Here is a 17,686-nt window from a genome sequence, read left to right as displayed (position 1 = left end):
TGTGATGATTTTTGTTCGCATGGATCAAAATGTAATGGGGTACACAGATTTTGTTGGTTCTTTGGCCGTGGGGGAGGTACCAGCTTATAACCCTGCGATGGTCTGCGTGCGAGCACGGGAGGCAGTGCTGGCACACGGCGCAAGTAGTCTGCCAGCCAGGGATTTGAAACCCTCGTGTTAGCAAGTTGATTCAAATCAACTTTTGCTTTAATTGAGATGAAAAAGTTCCCTCTAATATCTTACGATAAATAGGTTAATTATATATATACGTAATGGTGTCTCTGATGATAGAAGTGTGGACTTTTCTGTTCCTGTGCTTCAGGAAGTACAAATTAGTGTGTGAATGTGTTTGGTGGTCGTTGTTTTTTTCTGTTCTCCCACCCTTTTTCCTGAATTGTGGAAGGTCCTTAACTAATAAGCAGATTTTTTCGGTGTCTTTGTAAACAAATGCATGCTTGAGTTAAGCTTACCTTTCCTAGTGGCTCAGATGATTAAAATTGTATTGTCTCTGGGTTTTGGATGCTTTATCACAGGTTTCATTTGCTGTATTATTCCTTAGGTGCAACTGTTTCCGTGAGTCCAGACTAACAGTGGCAGTAGTAGGAGTAGCTGGGCTCTGGTTTTAAGTAAAGAAAATTATTTTGATGATCAATATTAAAAGCCTTGACCATCATTTGAAGTGTCCTGTGGATGAACTGGAAATTATATTATACTATTCTCACACTTTTGATTTTTCATCTATCATTTAAAAGTGGGTTTACAGATAAATTGTGTTTTTCTAGTAGGTTACAGGAAGGGTTGGTGTTTTGAAACACACTATGTAATTGTGCTTGTCTGAAGTATGATTGTTTGCTTTCCAATTGTTTTTAATATTAATTTCACTTCTGCTAGAAAATCAAAGTTTACTTCTGTCTTTCTTTTCCTTCTACAGAGTAAAAGATGCTGGCTGCCAGTAGTAGAACAGATCTTCTGTGGAACATATCTCTGTAAATCTTCCCTAAAATTACCCGAAGGCATATATTCCGCCTGTGATGGACCCTCGGAATACTGCTATGTTAGGCTTGGGTTCTGATTCTGAAGGGTTTTCTGGGAAAAGCCCCTCTGTAGTAAACATTGGCACATTGGTGGGAAAAGCAGAAATAGAGCTAGAAAGTTGCACCAAGGAAGAAGACGATAGTAAGAAGAGTCGGGAGGGGAACAGTATCGAGAATGGGAAGAATGAGGCTCTGACTGATGCACAGCAACAGTTTTCAGTGAAAGAAACAAACTTTTCAGAGGGAAACTTGAAACTGAAGATTGGTCTTCAAGCAAAGCGAACAAAAAAGCCTCCCAAGAACCTTGAGAATTATGTGTGCCGGCCTGCCATAAAAACCAGCATCAAGCAACCAAGAAGGCCGCCAAAGAGTGGGAAGATGACAGATGAGAAGAACGAGCACTGTCCTTCAAAACAAGTGAGTAGTGCATTTATGTAGTATTTTGCAAGTCATAGTATATTTAAACTGTATTTAAAAGTTTCTGGCATCTCTGCACAATCATATTGTACTGTTTTTCCATGTAGCCTCTGATACTGAAGATTCTGAAGTTAGAAATGGTTTGATTTCATTTCCATCAACAGAAAAAAATGCTTTTGCTGTTTCGAAGCTTGCCAATGTTGTTTTTTTAACAGTAGTGAAAGATAATTCCCATCTTAACTTGAAGTGAACATCATAGGTAAATTTCTGAAAAGTAATAGCGTAATTTTTAGTCTCTTGTATAGAAGAAAGTGGGGAGGTCTTATCTCTATTTAAATGGGGCTGTGTGTTTGCTGTGCTTGGCTCTAGTATTTGGATTTATATTTTTCTCTTACCTGTTAGAACCATTGTTTTTGTTGTGTGTCTTAACTAACACTCTGCAATGCATGTATCGAGCAGTGTCTGAAAAGTAAAAAATACTTTTCCAGATATGTTAGAAAACAACCTGGTGATAAAATGGATATAAATGCAGTGTCTTGAGACACGTGCCAGGTATTTTCCAAATATAAGGAGGTAGCCCTGCCTTGAGGATATCTTGGTTTTATGATCTGCGTGATGTAACAAGTAAGAGCAGCAATAACAGATAAGGAAAATAGGATAAATGGCAAGAATTATAAAGGTAGTTGCATATATGCTAAATTTTACAAGTGTTTTGTTACAGCATGCTCTTTTTTTCCAGTATACATAAAAGTTTTGCTAACTAATAAAATGTTCGAATATACCCTCCACACTCTGTCTCCTTTTAGTCGGTGCCTACTGATCTAAAGCTGAAGTTTTTCCTTACACTTCCTTTTTTTGTTGCACCTACCTGTGTTTCCTTATGAGTGCATATTTATCTCTCCCAGTTTCCTTGCACGTTCCATATGTAGCCTTGTTCAATTTTTCAATGCCAAGCGATTCAGCAAGGGAGTACAATAAGTCCCTGGAAGTTAGAGTCCTTCCTTTGCATGGGTTGTCTGTTCATGGGGCTCCTGTTTCAAAGGTCCCAAGGCTGAAGGTTTTTCATTTCTCTAGGCTGTGTCCTATTCGTAAGGCTACCTGCATAAATCTGTCCTGGCATATCTCGTAAGGTAGAGCCTACCCAAAGGGAAGGAAAATTCCTTTATCTTGTAGTGAGATGATGTCTGTCTGGCATACCCAAACCTTTTTCTTTCCCCTAGCATACCCAGACGTAAGTTTTCCTTGAGGAAGAGGCTCTTCAAAGAGAAATAATAAATTATGCCCTAAAAGAACAAGTGTGCTGTATGTTACATGTAATAACTAAAATTACTTTTTCCACACTCTACCATTCAACTGCATTGAGATTTTTTCTCCATTATAAACAGAAAGGCGTTTTTAGTCAGCCTATCAAACAAGAAATTCTCAAGTGGTACATTAAGTAACTTAACATTTTGGCTATGGCCTTTATTTTACATTCTTCTGTTTCAGAACAAGCTTATTATTTCTTAGAAGAATAGAGTAGAAGAGAAGATCACAATTTGTTATTATACTTACGATTTTCTTTTTTACTTTTTGTCTTCCTTCCTTTCTCCTTCTTTCGCCTGCCTTCCTTCCTCCTCCTTTCACCTTGACTGTGTTGCAGTGAGTTGAGTATTGGGCCAATCTGGAATATCCAGTCATTGATCTCTCTTGATGTCCAAATTCAGGTGGTACTTGCAACTGAAAATCTCTTACTAGCAAAGGGAGCCATTAAGTATGGAAACTTTCCCATTGCATCAAGGGATCATGCCCTGGGAATTTTTACCAGGGAAAATAATTAATATTTAAACTCAGATGGTAACAGCACGGTATCTTCATCCTTGACATCTTTGTTTATATACTAGGTTTTTCTTCAAGGCATCCATCATGTTTCAAATGGAAATTAGAAAGTTGAGAAACAAATATTACTGCTATTATTAAATATTATTGATATTATATATGATACCATTGATACCATATCACTTTTTAGTTCCAGCTATTCTCAGTGGAGTTACTCCTGCTCCTTGTCTGGTGAACAACCTAAACATGTAGTGTAGAGGAATGCAGATCTGTTGCATTAAATTTGCATTGCTTAAAATAGTTTCAGATCCCTGACTAATGATAATTCATTTCAGATACTCTGCTCGCTCTCTCAGATTGTACTGAAATGGTCTTCAAGTTGTTTAAGTCTGTACATCCCTGCTGCCATTCTGGCACTTTGGATTGTTAGAAATGACACTTTACAGCATCCTACTGATTTCTAGCAAGTGTGATTAAAAAGTATCTTTGTAGAAACAAATGATAAACATGGTTTAAAACCATTGCATGTTTTGAATGAAGGATTTTTTTTTTTCCTACTGCAATGAAATAAAGCAAGTTTTAGCACTGCGAAAACTTCAGAAAATTAAAGCGATTCCTTAATCTTTCCTTTCGATGGAGAGGAGTGGGAAAAAAGCAAATGTATGACCAATTCAGAGCAAGGTGTGGCAATACTTTGAGCTGGGAAAGAAAACTCTCTGTACTTTTAAAGGAGGAATAAAGAATTTGAATGAAAAATTAGCACTTGCAGTATACTCGGTTAACCACTGAGACACAAAGAGAAGTAGTGGAAATCTCCTGGGAATATCAGTGTAAAAGTTAAAATAGTAGGAAAATACTTTGCACTCCTGTCTGTGACAGTTACGCTTCTTTCTCAAGCGTAGTGCTGAAGGGACTCATAAAACTTGGGGAGCGTCTTCAATTATGTTAACGGAGGATTTATCTCCATTCTGAAAGATAAGTGGGTAGATGAGGTGGGTAACTCGTATGTTTGTACAGTTTGTCCTCCAGAAATGTGTAGACAAAAAAGTTAATAGTCTTCTGAAAAGAAAATCACAGAACAGAAAAGAGAGACCTAGAAATGGCTAAGATTCCCAGGTGTTAAGAGAAACAACATTAGAAGTTACTGTAATAGCAAAACAGTATTCACTTTGCTTTTTGACACTGAATACGAAACTCGGATTTCTTTCTTTCGGAAAAGTGTCTTATGACAGACAGACCTTGCTATATGGGTAGTGTACCTTTACTAAGCCTGAAAACCTGAGTCTGAGACATAGGTATAAATTTTGCTTATGTTAGTTTTAGTGCAAGAGGTGTATGAATGGTTTACCTATGCTTGCAAGGTAAATGTAGCCAATGACGCAGCAAGGTTGCATTACTAAAGTTTCAGAAAATAGGAAGGCAAGAAGTGATAGTAACAGCCTGCTGTGATTCTAAAATAGTTGTGGTAAAACAGTGAAGCAAGTTGGAACATGCCCTTTTGCTCCATCTCCTTATTTCTTTGTAAAACTGCTGAGTGCAGTATTCTGTAGTTCTTTCTATTGCCCTTGGTTATGTAGGAAAGCTCTACAGGAAAGTTTGCTGATGAAATCACAGCCACTAACTGAAAATTTTCGAGCCAAAAAAGTAACAAAGCTAAAGAAGTGTTTTGTTTTCTTTTCTTTTTGGGTAGCTCAAGAATATTCTGTAGGATCTGGGATGTAAGTTTTTGTCTTAGACTAATTACACAAAGTCTTTTTTTTTCCTAGTAGTTAGCTAAAACTTGAGTTTAGAAAAGACTAAGAAGTCTTGGTGGTGAAAAATAAGCAGCAAACACACTTTCAGCCATTATTATTTGGGAAACTTGTGGCATCAATATATTCTATACAACTACACAAACAATTTCTGTGGTTCTTCAGAATGCTCATTTGAATTATAGCCTGTGCATTGGCCAGAAGTACAACAGCCAAAATAGTAATGGGTAAATCTCTGTGTGTGCATATATAGATGTACATATAAAAATCCTCATTGCTTGATGGTAGTTCTCAAGAGAATTAACAAACAAAATTTTCATTAACAAGCTGTTTTCTTCTAACTATTTCAGCTTTTGGAGGCTGAGACTATCTTGCGTTTCCTAATTTGATTCTAGTGTGAGAAGTATGAATTTTACACTGGACCTGAGAGGAGATATCCCTGTTCTTGTGAAAGATTATTTACTCTTAAGCTTTTTGCAAATAAGTACCAATAATAATAACAACAGTAGGTAATAATCTAGTAATAATAAACCCTGAGATCATGCTGTAGTGTAACAATTAATGCCTTTTTTTAGAAATAAAGACAATTTTTTGCTCTTGGTGCCTGTGATGACTCTGGAATGATTGATTATAACCTGTTAATAGTTTATGTCAAAATAACCTGGAATTTTTATTCCTCAGAGCAATGGTGCAAGTCTAGAAAATGTACGTCCACATAGGAGATTTGAAATTTTAAATTAATGTCGGTGCAAAATTAACAATAATACCAATTTTATGAAAACATATATGTTTTATGTAATTGCTTTGAGCAATTCTTTTGTTGGATAGAGTTTTAAGCCAGCCAGTTACAGCTAAAGATTTGACAGGAATAAATGTTTTCGTTTTTAAAGCACAAAATGTTTTTTAATGTAATGTAATCTAGACCTTCTTAACAGCTTTGCGCCTAGATGAAACCCACCATCTGAAAGCCAGAGTAATGTAGAATAGGTCTAGAACTCTTCACTGAAAATGCGTGTAATCCAAGAAAAACTGTTTTAGACTTTATGTGGCATTGTCAACTTGCATTGCAACATAGAGGTATCAGTGAAGAAGCTTGAAGTAGGTGCTTGTTTGCAGACATATTAGGTGAATTAGATGGATGAAACACCTAGGAGATGTTAGGGGATTTTATTTTTTCTTCTGCGATTGGTTTGTTAGTAATCCTCACAAAACTGTCTGCATTAAAATCTGACTTCACGCATTCTCTGATTTAAAACTCTGCATTTGTTCAAGTCAAACAGTGAAGTAGGGCTCTCTACTGCCTGGAACCAGGAGAGAAAATTGAAACACGGAACATGGTGCATGTAAGGCCAGCTTCCAGTATCCGGAGCAAAATGAAAACAAGAGACTAGATACACGTTTGTAGAGCTGCATGTGAATGTGACCATGCCAACTGTTGAAGCTTTGAAGTGCTGTACACATTGAAAGCAATCTCTAACTTGTTTTGGACTTCAAATCTCTCCTTCCCATGTAACGGAGTGATTGTTTGTGCAATAAAAGTTATTTCAGGGAAGTGAGGCACCTTTTTTTTGTCTCCAGCGCAGTAAGACATATCATGGCTGCACGCCGCCTCCCAGCTGTACGTTTTGTGAGTATGAGAGTGGCTAAGTTGGGGGGAAGTTCCTGAAATGTGACGCTCCAGCATAATTTACATAAGATTGCAGCTGCCACAGAAAAGCTGGGCTAAGTGCCAAACTATTCTCCATAGCCCACAGTCTGTTTTACACCACAGCTTTAAAACCAGTAACCGATATGACTGGTGGGTTTTGTTCTACTACTGCAGGAGGTTCGGAAACATCCGACCCCAACTGATGCTCGATGCTCAGGGCCACCCTCCCCCAAGAGGAGAACTTTGATCAGTGACATATTGCTGCCCTTGTGAAATCTTTTTTACTTTCTGGAAACACATTTGGGCTGGGAGGGCAGTGATCGTAAAAGCTGGTGAAATTTAGCTTCTGGTAGATCAAGGATTTTAGTGTGGACCTAGTAAAGAAATAGGCAGTGATTGAGGCTAGTCTGAGACATATGAGGTGATCTGTTTTCACTAGTTTTTAGATAACTTTCTTAAAAATACTTACAGTTGGAGTGTACCACCACATGCTATGACTGGTGCTGGTAGAGTTGTACTGGTGCTGGCTTAAGCTGAGAGATTTACTTGATTTCCTCAGTATGTGAGCAGTGTATTCAAATTCTTTTCTTCCGTTGTTGCCTTCCATACAAAAAATGTCCGTGTTATTCCTGAAGTTCATGGTTGTGCACTACTTAAGTTTAATTTTGTTTGGAATAGCCTTATTCTTCCTGTATGATACTCCTTAGTGATAGCGATACCTCCCATTCACTTTAACAGAAAATTTGAAATTTTTAATAATACAGAATTGCAAGAAGGAACTCTGACTTTGTGCTCTATGTTGTTCTTTTTTAAAATGTTTTTGCAGCTACTGCAGCAGCCAGATTAGTGCAACCTTCTCTGAAGAACGTCAGATATTTTGATCAAGATGTCTCTATTAACTGTTATCAGATGAAATTTGTTCCTTAGAAAAACCCACACCGCTAGCCCCCTCCCCAAAAAAATGTTTCTGTTAATCATATGGATTATTAAGTGGCTTTATGGGAAAAAATGAGAATTGTTTCCCATATAAAAATTTTTGTTTAAAAATGCTGAAGAAATTACAAACTTTTCTGACTTCTTGTCTGTCATCTCAATAGACATTTCTTGTTTTGTTTTTCATGTTCTTTGAAATAATTTTCAGTGTGCTCGTTAAATTCAGTCACCCTAGATGAGAAAGACATATTCCAGGGCAAATGCCTTCAGCTTTCAAAGAATCTTTGATGCTGAAGTAATGTTTTCAAAATCCTGGCATCTTATTTAGATCAAAACTACTGTTTGGGAGGGTTTTCTTATTCATTTATTTGTTTATTTATTTATTTAAATAGCTAATAAAACTTCCAAGCTTTTTGTTTGGAAACAGAGGTGGATAGGAAAAAGTGGAGCCTCGCAAGATGTATTTGATACCCAGAGATGGTAGAGTATGAGAATACAACAGAAGCTGTTCTAGTAGGATAGCAGACTATACAGGAGAAATAGAAGAAAGAAAGAGCCTGTATACACAAGTGGCTCAACAAATACAGGAATGAAGTGTTGAATTCCCAAGTCAATATTCAGGTGAATTTTTCAAAGGTGTCTAAGTCCAGTGAACAATGAAGATTAAAATTTTGTTCCAAAGTTCTTTTCAAAATTTAAGACCATAGGAAAGAGGATGTAATTCTATGAAGGTTATCATTCAGGTTGATCATAAAGATTACTTTTAATACTATTTAGTTAATGTCTCTAGTGCTCACAGCCTAACCCGGGTATGTCCAAGAGCGTTGGCAGAAGTGGTTGGATTCCACATTTGGAGTCGTGTTGTGTGTCGTGCTGAGTAAGTAGTTTCCACTTAAGTGCCAGGCCTGCATGTGGGCAGAAACACGTGTCTTGCTCCATCCCTGCAGAAACACAGCAGCTCAGGATTTGGAGTGCCTCTTCAGGCACTGCGGAGGCTCTGACAGCTCAGGCAGCACATTACCCCAGCAACTACTTCGCATCTCTAGGAAACTGTCAGACTGAATCCAGCTTGCAGTCTTCTGTTTAAGTCATGCTGGTGTAGCTTACTGGACAAATGGTTCATTATCAGCACCAGAGTTTGCTGTTTATCAAATGATTTCAAAGGAATCCAGGCTATATCTTTCTTCAGCATAATTACATATTGGCCAACCATAGTTACAGTTTTGTAAAACGTGATGAATCTAATGCTGACTGAAATCAAGTAGAGGAAGTACCACGCAATTGTCTTACTAATTTTTATTGCAGAGGGATGAATAGGTGTGACCTTGATGCCTTGCACTATTTAATGTTTGAGATAGTAGATCCCAGAAAGTTTTTGAATTGCGTGTGTATGTCATTATCTCATAAGGGATCAGAGTGTTCCATTCTTAGCCTCTGCTTGGAGTGAATGTATCCCATGCATTTCAGAGATGTTGGGCACTGTATGTAAAGAAGAATGTCCTTCCAAAATAAAAGACTAATTTATTGGGATGTTCGTAATAATTTATTGAGGTAATGGATATTGCAATTTTTTTTTAACCGTTACAGAATAAATTTCAAATTTGGTTAGGTCAGAACTGAAAATAACTTTGCAAGTTTCATTTACTCCATGTGTGTTCTGTGTGTTCCCCCTCTGCCCCATACAAACAACAGAATAATTTGACTTATTTTAGTACTGTCAGCAGTCTGCTATGAGAAGAACTTGTCACTACAGTGCTTGAGGGTATCATGGGACAAGACTGAGAAACACTGGTGGAGCTGTGCATGGACAGGTTTACACAATGCCTGCACTTGCAGTGCATTGCTCAGCTGCTCCTCAGTAGAATGTGAGGTTTTCAAGTGCTATCACACTATAGTTAACCCAGTACATTATTGTTAATGATTTTTTTTAATAAACATCAACAATATTTTTTGAGAATGTTTATAATTGGGGGATAGATTAAATTGTTTATATTTGAGGACTGGGAGTGAGTTTGGGTTTCCTCAATATCAGAAAAGCCTTCACATGTCCACTGAAATATATTTGCTTTAAAATTAATAGGATCATGAAGCGTGTGTTTATACAGTTACTCTGTTATCAAAAGCAAGTATTAATCATCTCAGCATAAAAAGACATTGTGTTACTCAGAGAGAGTCCTTGTGCTCTGTTCTTAAAGATTATTTTTTTTTATTAACTTCTAGGACCCTTCAAAGTCGTACAAGAAAGGTGCGGAAGTTGCAACAGTTGAATTACATGTGGAAGAAGGTATACAAGTAGAAACAAATCCTTTGTCTAAGAAAGTTTCCCCATTGCACTCTGAAATGACAGATTATATAAAGTCATCTCCTCCGACTCTTATCAGTAGCCATAATTCTGAATTAAAGGATAGGACACAAATTAACGGAGCAACAACTGTAACAGAAAAATTGGCTCAACTTATTGCAACTTGTCCTCCTTCAAAGTCTTCCAAAACAAAGCAGAAGAAGCCTGGAAATGGAACTGCCTCTGGTTTGGTTAAGGACTCTGGGAAGAAGCTACCAGGAACCATAACTGCAAGTGGGTTAGTTAATAAAGATTTGGTAAAGAAGTTGCCAGGATCTAGTATTGCCGTTGGATTGGTTAACAAGGACTCAGGGAAGAAGCCATTAGGGATTGGTAGTGCAGCCATATTGGTTAACAAAGACTCTGGGAAGAAGCCACAAGGGATTGCCCCATTAATTGGATTGGTTAACAAGGACTCTGGAAAGAGGCCACCAGGGATCAGCATTCCAACAGGGTTAGTTAACAAGGACTCTGGAAAAAAACAGCCAGTGACCAGCTCTGCAGTTGGATTAATCAGCAAAGATGTTGGGAGGAAACTTCCAGGTATTGGCACTCCAACTGGATTGACTAATAAGGAGTCTGTCAAGAAGCCAGCAGGGATTGGCACTCCGGCAGGACTGATTAACAAGGATGCTGGGAAAAAGTTGTTGGGAATAAATAGTTCTACAGGATTGGTTAACAAGGATTCTGGGAGAAAGATGCCGGGGACTGGCAATACGACGATTCTGACTAGCAAAGACTCTGGAAGGAAGACACCAGGGATTGGCAGCCCAGTGGGACCAGTTAACAAGGACTCTGGGAGGAAGATGCCAGGAATTAGCAGTCCAGTGGGATTGGTTAGCAAGGACTCTGGAAAGAAGCCAACAGGAATCAGCAGTCCAATTGGTTTGGTTAACAAGGACTCTGGAACTCTGAAAGCAGACTCTCTTATGCCTGCCTCAGAGCCCTTTAAGCTTCCTTGCAATTCAAACCTCAGTAGCCTTGAAAGCCATGAGACTACAGATTTACTGAAGGAAAATACTGCTGGCAAAACATTTGAGAAGCATATTATGAGACAGAATAAAGAGAGTATCTTGGAAAAGTTTTCAATTCGGAAAGAAATTGCTGATGTAGGCAAAGAGATGTTTAATGAAGGAATCTGCGTTCCACAGGATGCTTACTCAACCAGTGAAAAAGGGATTTATGAAACATCTAAGCATGAAAAACAGCCTCCGGTATATTGCACTTCACCAGACTTCAGAACAGGAGGTGCTTCAGACGTATCGACAGCAAAGTCCCCATTTAGCGCGGTAGGAGAGGGAAATCTCCCATCGCCTTCACCCACAGTGTCTGTTACCACCTTAAACAGGAGCCTCTCATCAGCTTCACAGTTAGCATCTAACTCTTTGCATTTAAGTTCCACAGCAGATCTCTTAGAAGGTATTTCAGATCAGATTGGCAAAACTCCGTTTTCTTCTGACAGTACACTTCTGAATATAAACAGAACATTGAACCATACTCTGAGCACCGATTTTAAAGGTGCTGATAAAGATTTAAGTGATTCAAAAGCTACTTATGTAGAAACCTCAAGAACTAGTCCTTCTACAGGGAAAAAGCCCATTTTGGCAGCTGAAACAAGCATTCATGCCACTGTCACTCCTTCAGTAGTTAGTTTTACAAGTTTGTTTAGTAGCAAGCAGTTCCTAAAGATTGGTGCAATAGCTGCATCGGATAAATCCTGCCAAGGAGCAAAAAATCTGAGCACTACTCAGCAATCAAAACCTTTAAAGAAAAGAAAAGGAAGGAAACCACGATGGACTAAAGTGGTGTCAAGAAGCGCGTGTCGGCCTCCAAAGGGTCTAGAACTAGAAAGGTCAGAGCTTTTTAAAAACATTTCATACAGTGCACTATCAAGCAGTAATTTGGAGCAGGCCAAATTCTTGAAAAACGTAGGATCGTCTTCATTTGTGGAGCATGAATTTGTTACACATCAGTTGCCAAAACTGAATGAAGCTAACGGACAGTCTCTTGCACTGTTAGCTGAGACTGATAAACAAACGCAAAAGTTCTACAGTACTCACAAACAACCCTCTAGTTTGTGTATGTCAGATGATTTCTTACCTGACATGTATAAACCCAAAAGAGGAAGACCTAAATCCAAGGAGATGCCAGAGCTTGAAGGTCCCCCCAAAAGAACTCTGAAGATCCCAGCGTCAAAAGTCTTTTCAGTGCAGTCAAAAGAAGAGCAAGAACCTCCAGTTTTGCAGCCTGAAGTAGAAATTCCCTCCCTAAAACAGAGCTTATCAGGACAACCTTTTCCTAAAAAGAGAGGGAGACCTAAAAGACAGATCAGGTCATCAATTAAAATGAAGCCACCTATTCTTTCTGTGGCACCTTTTGTTGGAACAGATAACTCAAGCAAGATAGGCTCTGAAAGCGATCAACATCAAAGCGGGGATTTTTTTGAGAGAAAGGACCAGCTCCGAGGGCCAGAAGAAGTCCAAAAACCTAATATTTGTAGCATGACTGATTTGGAAGTAGACTCAGACAGAAAAGTTGCCAAAAGAAATAATGGACAGTTAATGAAAACAATTATTCGAAAAATAAATAAAATGAAAACTCTGAAGCGAAAGAAACTTTTGAATCAGATTCTGTCTAGTACAGTGGAACCAAATAACAAAGGGAAAGTGCAATCTAAACTCCACAATACAGTGTCAACTCTTGCTGCCACATTTGGTTCAAAATTAGGCCAGCAAATAAATGTCAGCAAGAAAGGAACAATTTATATAGGAAAAAGGAGAGGAAGGAAACCTAAAGCTGTCCTGAATGGTATTTTAACTGGCAGTTCTGCCAGTTTGACAGTTCTTGAGAAGTCTGCTCAACAAGCTCCTGGTACATCACTGGGACAAGTACTTCCCCATTTGCTGCCTTCAACAGCTAATAATTCAGAAATTCTTCCATCTCCAGTTTGCTCCCAGTCTTCTGCAGTGAGTGGAGGACAGAGCCCTGTCAGCAGTGAGGCAGGATTTATTGAGCCCAGCTCAGTGCCGTATTTACACATCCACTCCAGACAAGGAAGTGTTGTTCAGACACTTGCGATGAAAAAAGCTGCTAAGGGAAGGAGGAGATTATCTCCACCTACGTTGTTGCCAAACTCTCCTTCTCACTTGAGTGAGCTGACATCGCTGAAAGAAGCCACTCCTTCCCCAGTAAGTGAGTCTCACAGCGATGAGACGATTCCCAGCGACAGTGGGATAGGAACAGATAATAACAGTACTTCAGATCGAGCGGAGAAGTTTTGTGGGCAGAAGAAGAAAAGGCATTCGTTTGATCATGTTTCCCTTATTCCACCCGAAACTTCCACCGTTTTAACTAACCTAAAAGAAAAGCATAAACACAAATGTAAGCGCCGCAGTCATGATTACCTTAGTTATGACAAAATGAAGAGACAGAAGCGAAAAAGGAAAAAGAAGTATCCTCAACTTCGAGGTAGGCAGGACCCAGATTTCCTCGCCGAATTAGAAGAATTAATAAGTCGATTAAGTGAAATTAGAATAACCCACAGAAGTCACCATTTTATACCACGAGATTTACTGCCTACCATTTTTAGGATAAATTTCAATAGTTTCTATACCCATCCTACTTTTCCTTTAGATCCTTTGCACTACATTAGAAAACCCGATTTAAAGAAGAAGAGAGGCAGGCCTCCAAAAATGCGGGAGGCTATGGCAGAAATGCCTTTTATGCATAGTCTCAGCTTTCCTCTCTCCAGTACCGGGTTCTATCCCTCTTACGGCATGCCTTATTCTCCTTCTCCCCTCGCAGCTGCTCCCATAGGCTTAGGTTATTATGGAAGATACCCTCCAACTCTTTATCCTCCTCCACCTTCTCCTTCTTTTACTACCCCCCTGCCACCACCTTCCTACATGCATACAGGCCATTTGCTTCTCAATCCCACCAAATATCACAAGAAGAAGCATAAACTTTTACGCCAGGAGGCTTTCCTCACGACAAGTAGGACTCCACTCCTGTCAATGAGCACATACCCCAGTGTTCCACCTGAAATGGCTTATGGCTGGATGCTCGAACATAAGCATAGGCATCGCCATAAACACAGAGAACATCGTTCTTCTGAACAACCGCAGGTTTCCATGGACACTATAACAGCTAATAGCTCTTCTAGAACAGTTCTTGAGTCCTTGAAGCGCTACAGATTTGGGAAGGAGGCTGTTGGTGAGAGGTACAAACATAAAGAGAAACACAGATGTCACATGTCTTGTCCACACCTGTCACCTTCAAAGGGTTTGCTAAGCAGAGATGAACAGTGGGTCAGGAGAGAGCCTTCGGAGTCTAATTCGTTAGCACTGGGATTGCAGACACCGCTACAGATAGACTGTTCAGAAAATTCCCCAGGTCTGTCCCTGGGGGGATTTACTCCAAGCTCTGAGCCAGCCAGCAACGATGAACACACAAATCTTTTCACAAGTGCAATAGGCAGCTGCAGAGTCACAAACTCTACCAGCACCAATGGACGTAAAAAATTAACTGATAGCCCTGGACTCTTCAGTGCACAAGACACCTCGCTAAATCGACCTCTCAGAAAGGAACCGTTGCCTTCTATTGAGAAGGCGCTACAGCCCCTGTCAGGTAAGGGAGCTCTAATTGTGCATACTTTCCTATGAGTCTTGCTATTTTATGTTGTACCGAACATGCACTAGAAAAGGAGAGGAGGTATTGCTTTGGCTTTGTGGAAATCTTTCTGTGTTGAATTTCAGTACTACTCTTGCTTTCACTCTTGAGTGACTTTGTTCCTTTAAAGCACTGTTTTGTTCAGCATTTGGTACAGACTAACGTAGTGTCTCCTCCAGAGCTGCTTATGGGATTGTGTAAGTATCTCTTCCTACCAGATTTTTATTTCTTTGTTATAGCAGTGTATAAAGTTATGCTAAGGATGCTTTCCCATGAAAAGGTCTTTTCATTTTCCTTACAGTTTCAAGTTTCTAGAGAAATGGGTTAAAATCTCTTGTTATTTTTGATATTTGAAAAGCCATATTTCTGTTTGTTTTGAAGTTTGGTTGATTTGGTTTAGACTAGCTATTGATACTACTATTGTGAATAACATTTCTGTTTAAGAAAAATGTTTCCTTTCTCTTTTGTAACTCCATTTTAGTTATTTTGATAATCTCTACTACAGTATAGCTTTCGATTCCTGACTCGAGGCGTCTAGCAGTACCTCGGAACAGTTGCTGGATGATGCTGGGAATGCCTAAGACCAAACCTTGTAGTGACTGCTTTATTCGTAGTTGGGCAACTCATCTTACGTAGCCTCAGGCAAAACTGAAACAGAAGTAGCTGCGACCGTATACACAGAAAATTGCAATGACGCTGTCAAAGCGTTGCTGTTTAAGGAAAAGACGTCCACTCAGAAACTGTGAACTTTGTCATTTGCATAATATTAAGAAAAAAAAATCAAATGTGAAATTTAGGACTTGAAGAAACTATACGATACATCGCTTTGCCTACTGGCTTAAGTGTCACTTCATGCTGTGCTTTATTTTTACAGATGTTTGTGGGAATAATTTTCACATTTTACCCACTTTTGTCTTAATTGCCATGGACACAGTAGACCACATAACAAAGACAACCTGCAAAAGACAAAAGTGTGGCTTATGCTCTTACTTGCTTACTTCCGATGTGTAAAGGAGGTCTGATAGCTTCGCCTCCCTCCCTCCAATACTTGCCTACACTCTGCTTTGAAATGTAAATCATTTGTCCAAAACCACTTGTGACTAATATTTCACAGACCAGGAGCCAAGCAAACAGCCAGCTTCCAGTAAGAAATAATGCCTCCTTGCATTCCTTACTCTCATCTTCTTCCTTTTCTTGTGATACTCCTCTTCTGATGCCTCCTGCCGCCTTCCTGCTCTTGACTATGTATGTATGGCAGGGCTTTTTCTCATCTTATTTTGGCATTTGGAGGTTTTATATTTTCCATCTTTATTTTAAGAGCAGTTGGAAGTGGCTGGATTCTTTTACAAGTTCACGTTACTTTGTACTATTTCATATTACTAAAACTACTCGGCGCGAGGGGAAGTCAGGAGAAAGCAATAAAGCTGTGAGATTGCTTCTCCTGCAACAATGGAAAGAAAAATTCAAAGTGCTTGATCACCAAAAGGGTTAAATTTGGCTCTGAGGAGTGAAGAATTGGTTGTGGTAGCTCATGCAGTTCTGGGAATTTCCTGAGGATTTCCATTACAGTGAATGATTTGACTTGGGTTTTTATGAGAAACAACCTAATTAAGGGAAAAAGCAGAGATGTTTTAAGCTGAAACCTGCTCATGAAGGCTCTGAATCACTCTCCCTCTTACAGTATGTTTGACTGGTTCCTCAGATGCTATGTATCACTTTCAGTAAGTGTATTTCCTGCAGTGGAAACCAGCTGGTTTGACAGTGAGACTACCTTTCCGCTAGGTATTCTCATTCGCAAGGAGCTCCTAATGCCCCACATCATGTGCATGCAGCATGTCAGAAAACTTAAAACTGCATCTAGTAAAAAGCCCCAGTAGAGTAAAAAGGCTGGGTTTTTGTTTTGGTGTTTTGGTTTTTTAGAAGATCAATGTCAAGTTGCATATTGTGTTTTGGTTTTAACTGTCGTGCTGTGAATTGTGATTCTGAAACTATTCCCATGAAAGACTTAGATGTTTTTGTGCACTTCAGAAAGCAGCACAGATGGAAAAAAAACCCACCTGTGGTGCATCAAAGATTGTTTATTTATTAAACCAGATGAAATTTAGGTGCATGGTGGAGGGTGCACTGAATCAGAGCAGTTAAAACAAGTAGTCAGAGACCAGCGTTGGGGAGTGCCTTCTAAAATTGTTCTGTATGATCCATAGGGGATATTTGTGATATTTTGTTTCCAAGTATCCAATTTGGAAAATACACTTCCTTTCCATAGGCGTTTGAACGTAAACCTTGCCTGGTTGCATTAACTGACAGATTCTTTCTACGGTATTAGCTGCTGCTAGGTATTTTCAGAGATTGCCTGTGTCCGAGTTGTATTAGACACAGGCATGTTTTGGCAGACTGGACGCTAGTGAAGGTCAGTATTTCACAGAAGATGAAGTTAGATAGAAGTTTACCTGCTGCGGGCTTGTTTCATACCGACAGCACATACGCAGAGTTATCCCAATGGTGGTTGCGAGGCTCTAACATTTTGTCTCGAAGATTTCTGTAGGACACTGTTACCTGTTCGTCAGAAGGTCACAGTGGTCTTTAGTAAACTTTCTGCAGCTTCACGCGACAAGTTATTTAAAAGAACTGATAGCTTATCATAGACCTGTCTCGGTGTGCTGCTCACAATTCCTGGAAGGAAAGGGAAAGAAAAAACAAAATCAGCCATTCAGTGGGGATCAGTGCAGCTGAAAAGTCTGTAATGCCTTCATTCCATCTGAAGATAAAAGGACCGGTTTGAGGCAGGCCATCCTGGTCTGACAGGAGGTGCCCGTGCCTTTCCCGGCCTCTGGGAGACTGGCCGTTCCGACCGGACACACCGGCCTTCTCCAGCACCAGCGTCTTGGATCTCACCGGCAACCCCTGTCGTTCCACGCAGTGCCTTAACGTCCACGGGCCCCGCGGCGTCACGGCTGAGGCTGAGGCTCGGCTTTGCTGCCCGTCGCAGCGCCCTGCAGTCCGCTCTCCCTCCCGTGGCCTTGGCCGGGGCGGGGGGAGCACCCGAACGGAGCTGCGGCTGGCGGGCAACGGCGCC

General features: G+C 39.7%; 1 protein-coding gene across 1 annotated transcript; it reads left to right on the top strand.

The window, feature by feature from the left end:
- Nucleotides 1–970: 970 nt before the first annotated feature.
- Nucleotides 971–14,568, top strand: LOC104156176 (histone-lysine N-methyltransferase ASH1L-like; the record flags this gene model as incomplete). Its single annotated transcript, XM_009708587.1, has 2 exons — nucleotides 971–1,451; nucleotides 9,822–14,568. Coding segments are annotated over exons 1-2 (5,167 nt in total), but the record flags the coding sequence as incomplete, so codon positions are not given.
- Between the last annotated feature and the right edge of the window lie 3,118 nt (nucleotides 14,569–17,686).

Source organism: Cariama cristata, unplaced genomic scaffold, assembly GCF_000690535.1.
Source record: "Cariama cristata isolate BGI_N322 unplaced genomic scaffold, ASM69053v1 scaffold37799, whole genome shotgun sequence".
NCBI lineage: Eukaryota > Metazoa > Chordata > Aves > Cariamiformes > Cariamidae > Cariama > Cariama cristata.
The sequence above is the reverse complement of the archived record's forward strand: the minus strand, read 5'-3'. Positions and strand labels throughout refer to the sequence as shown.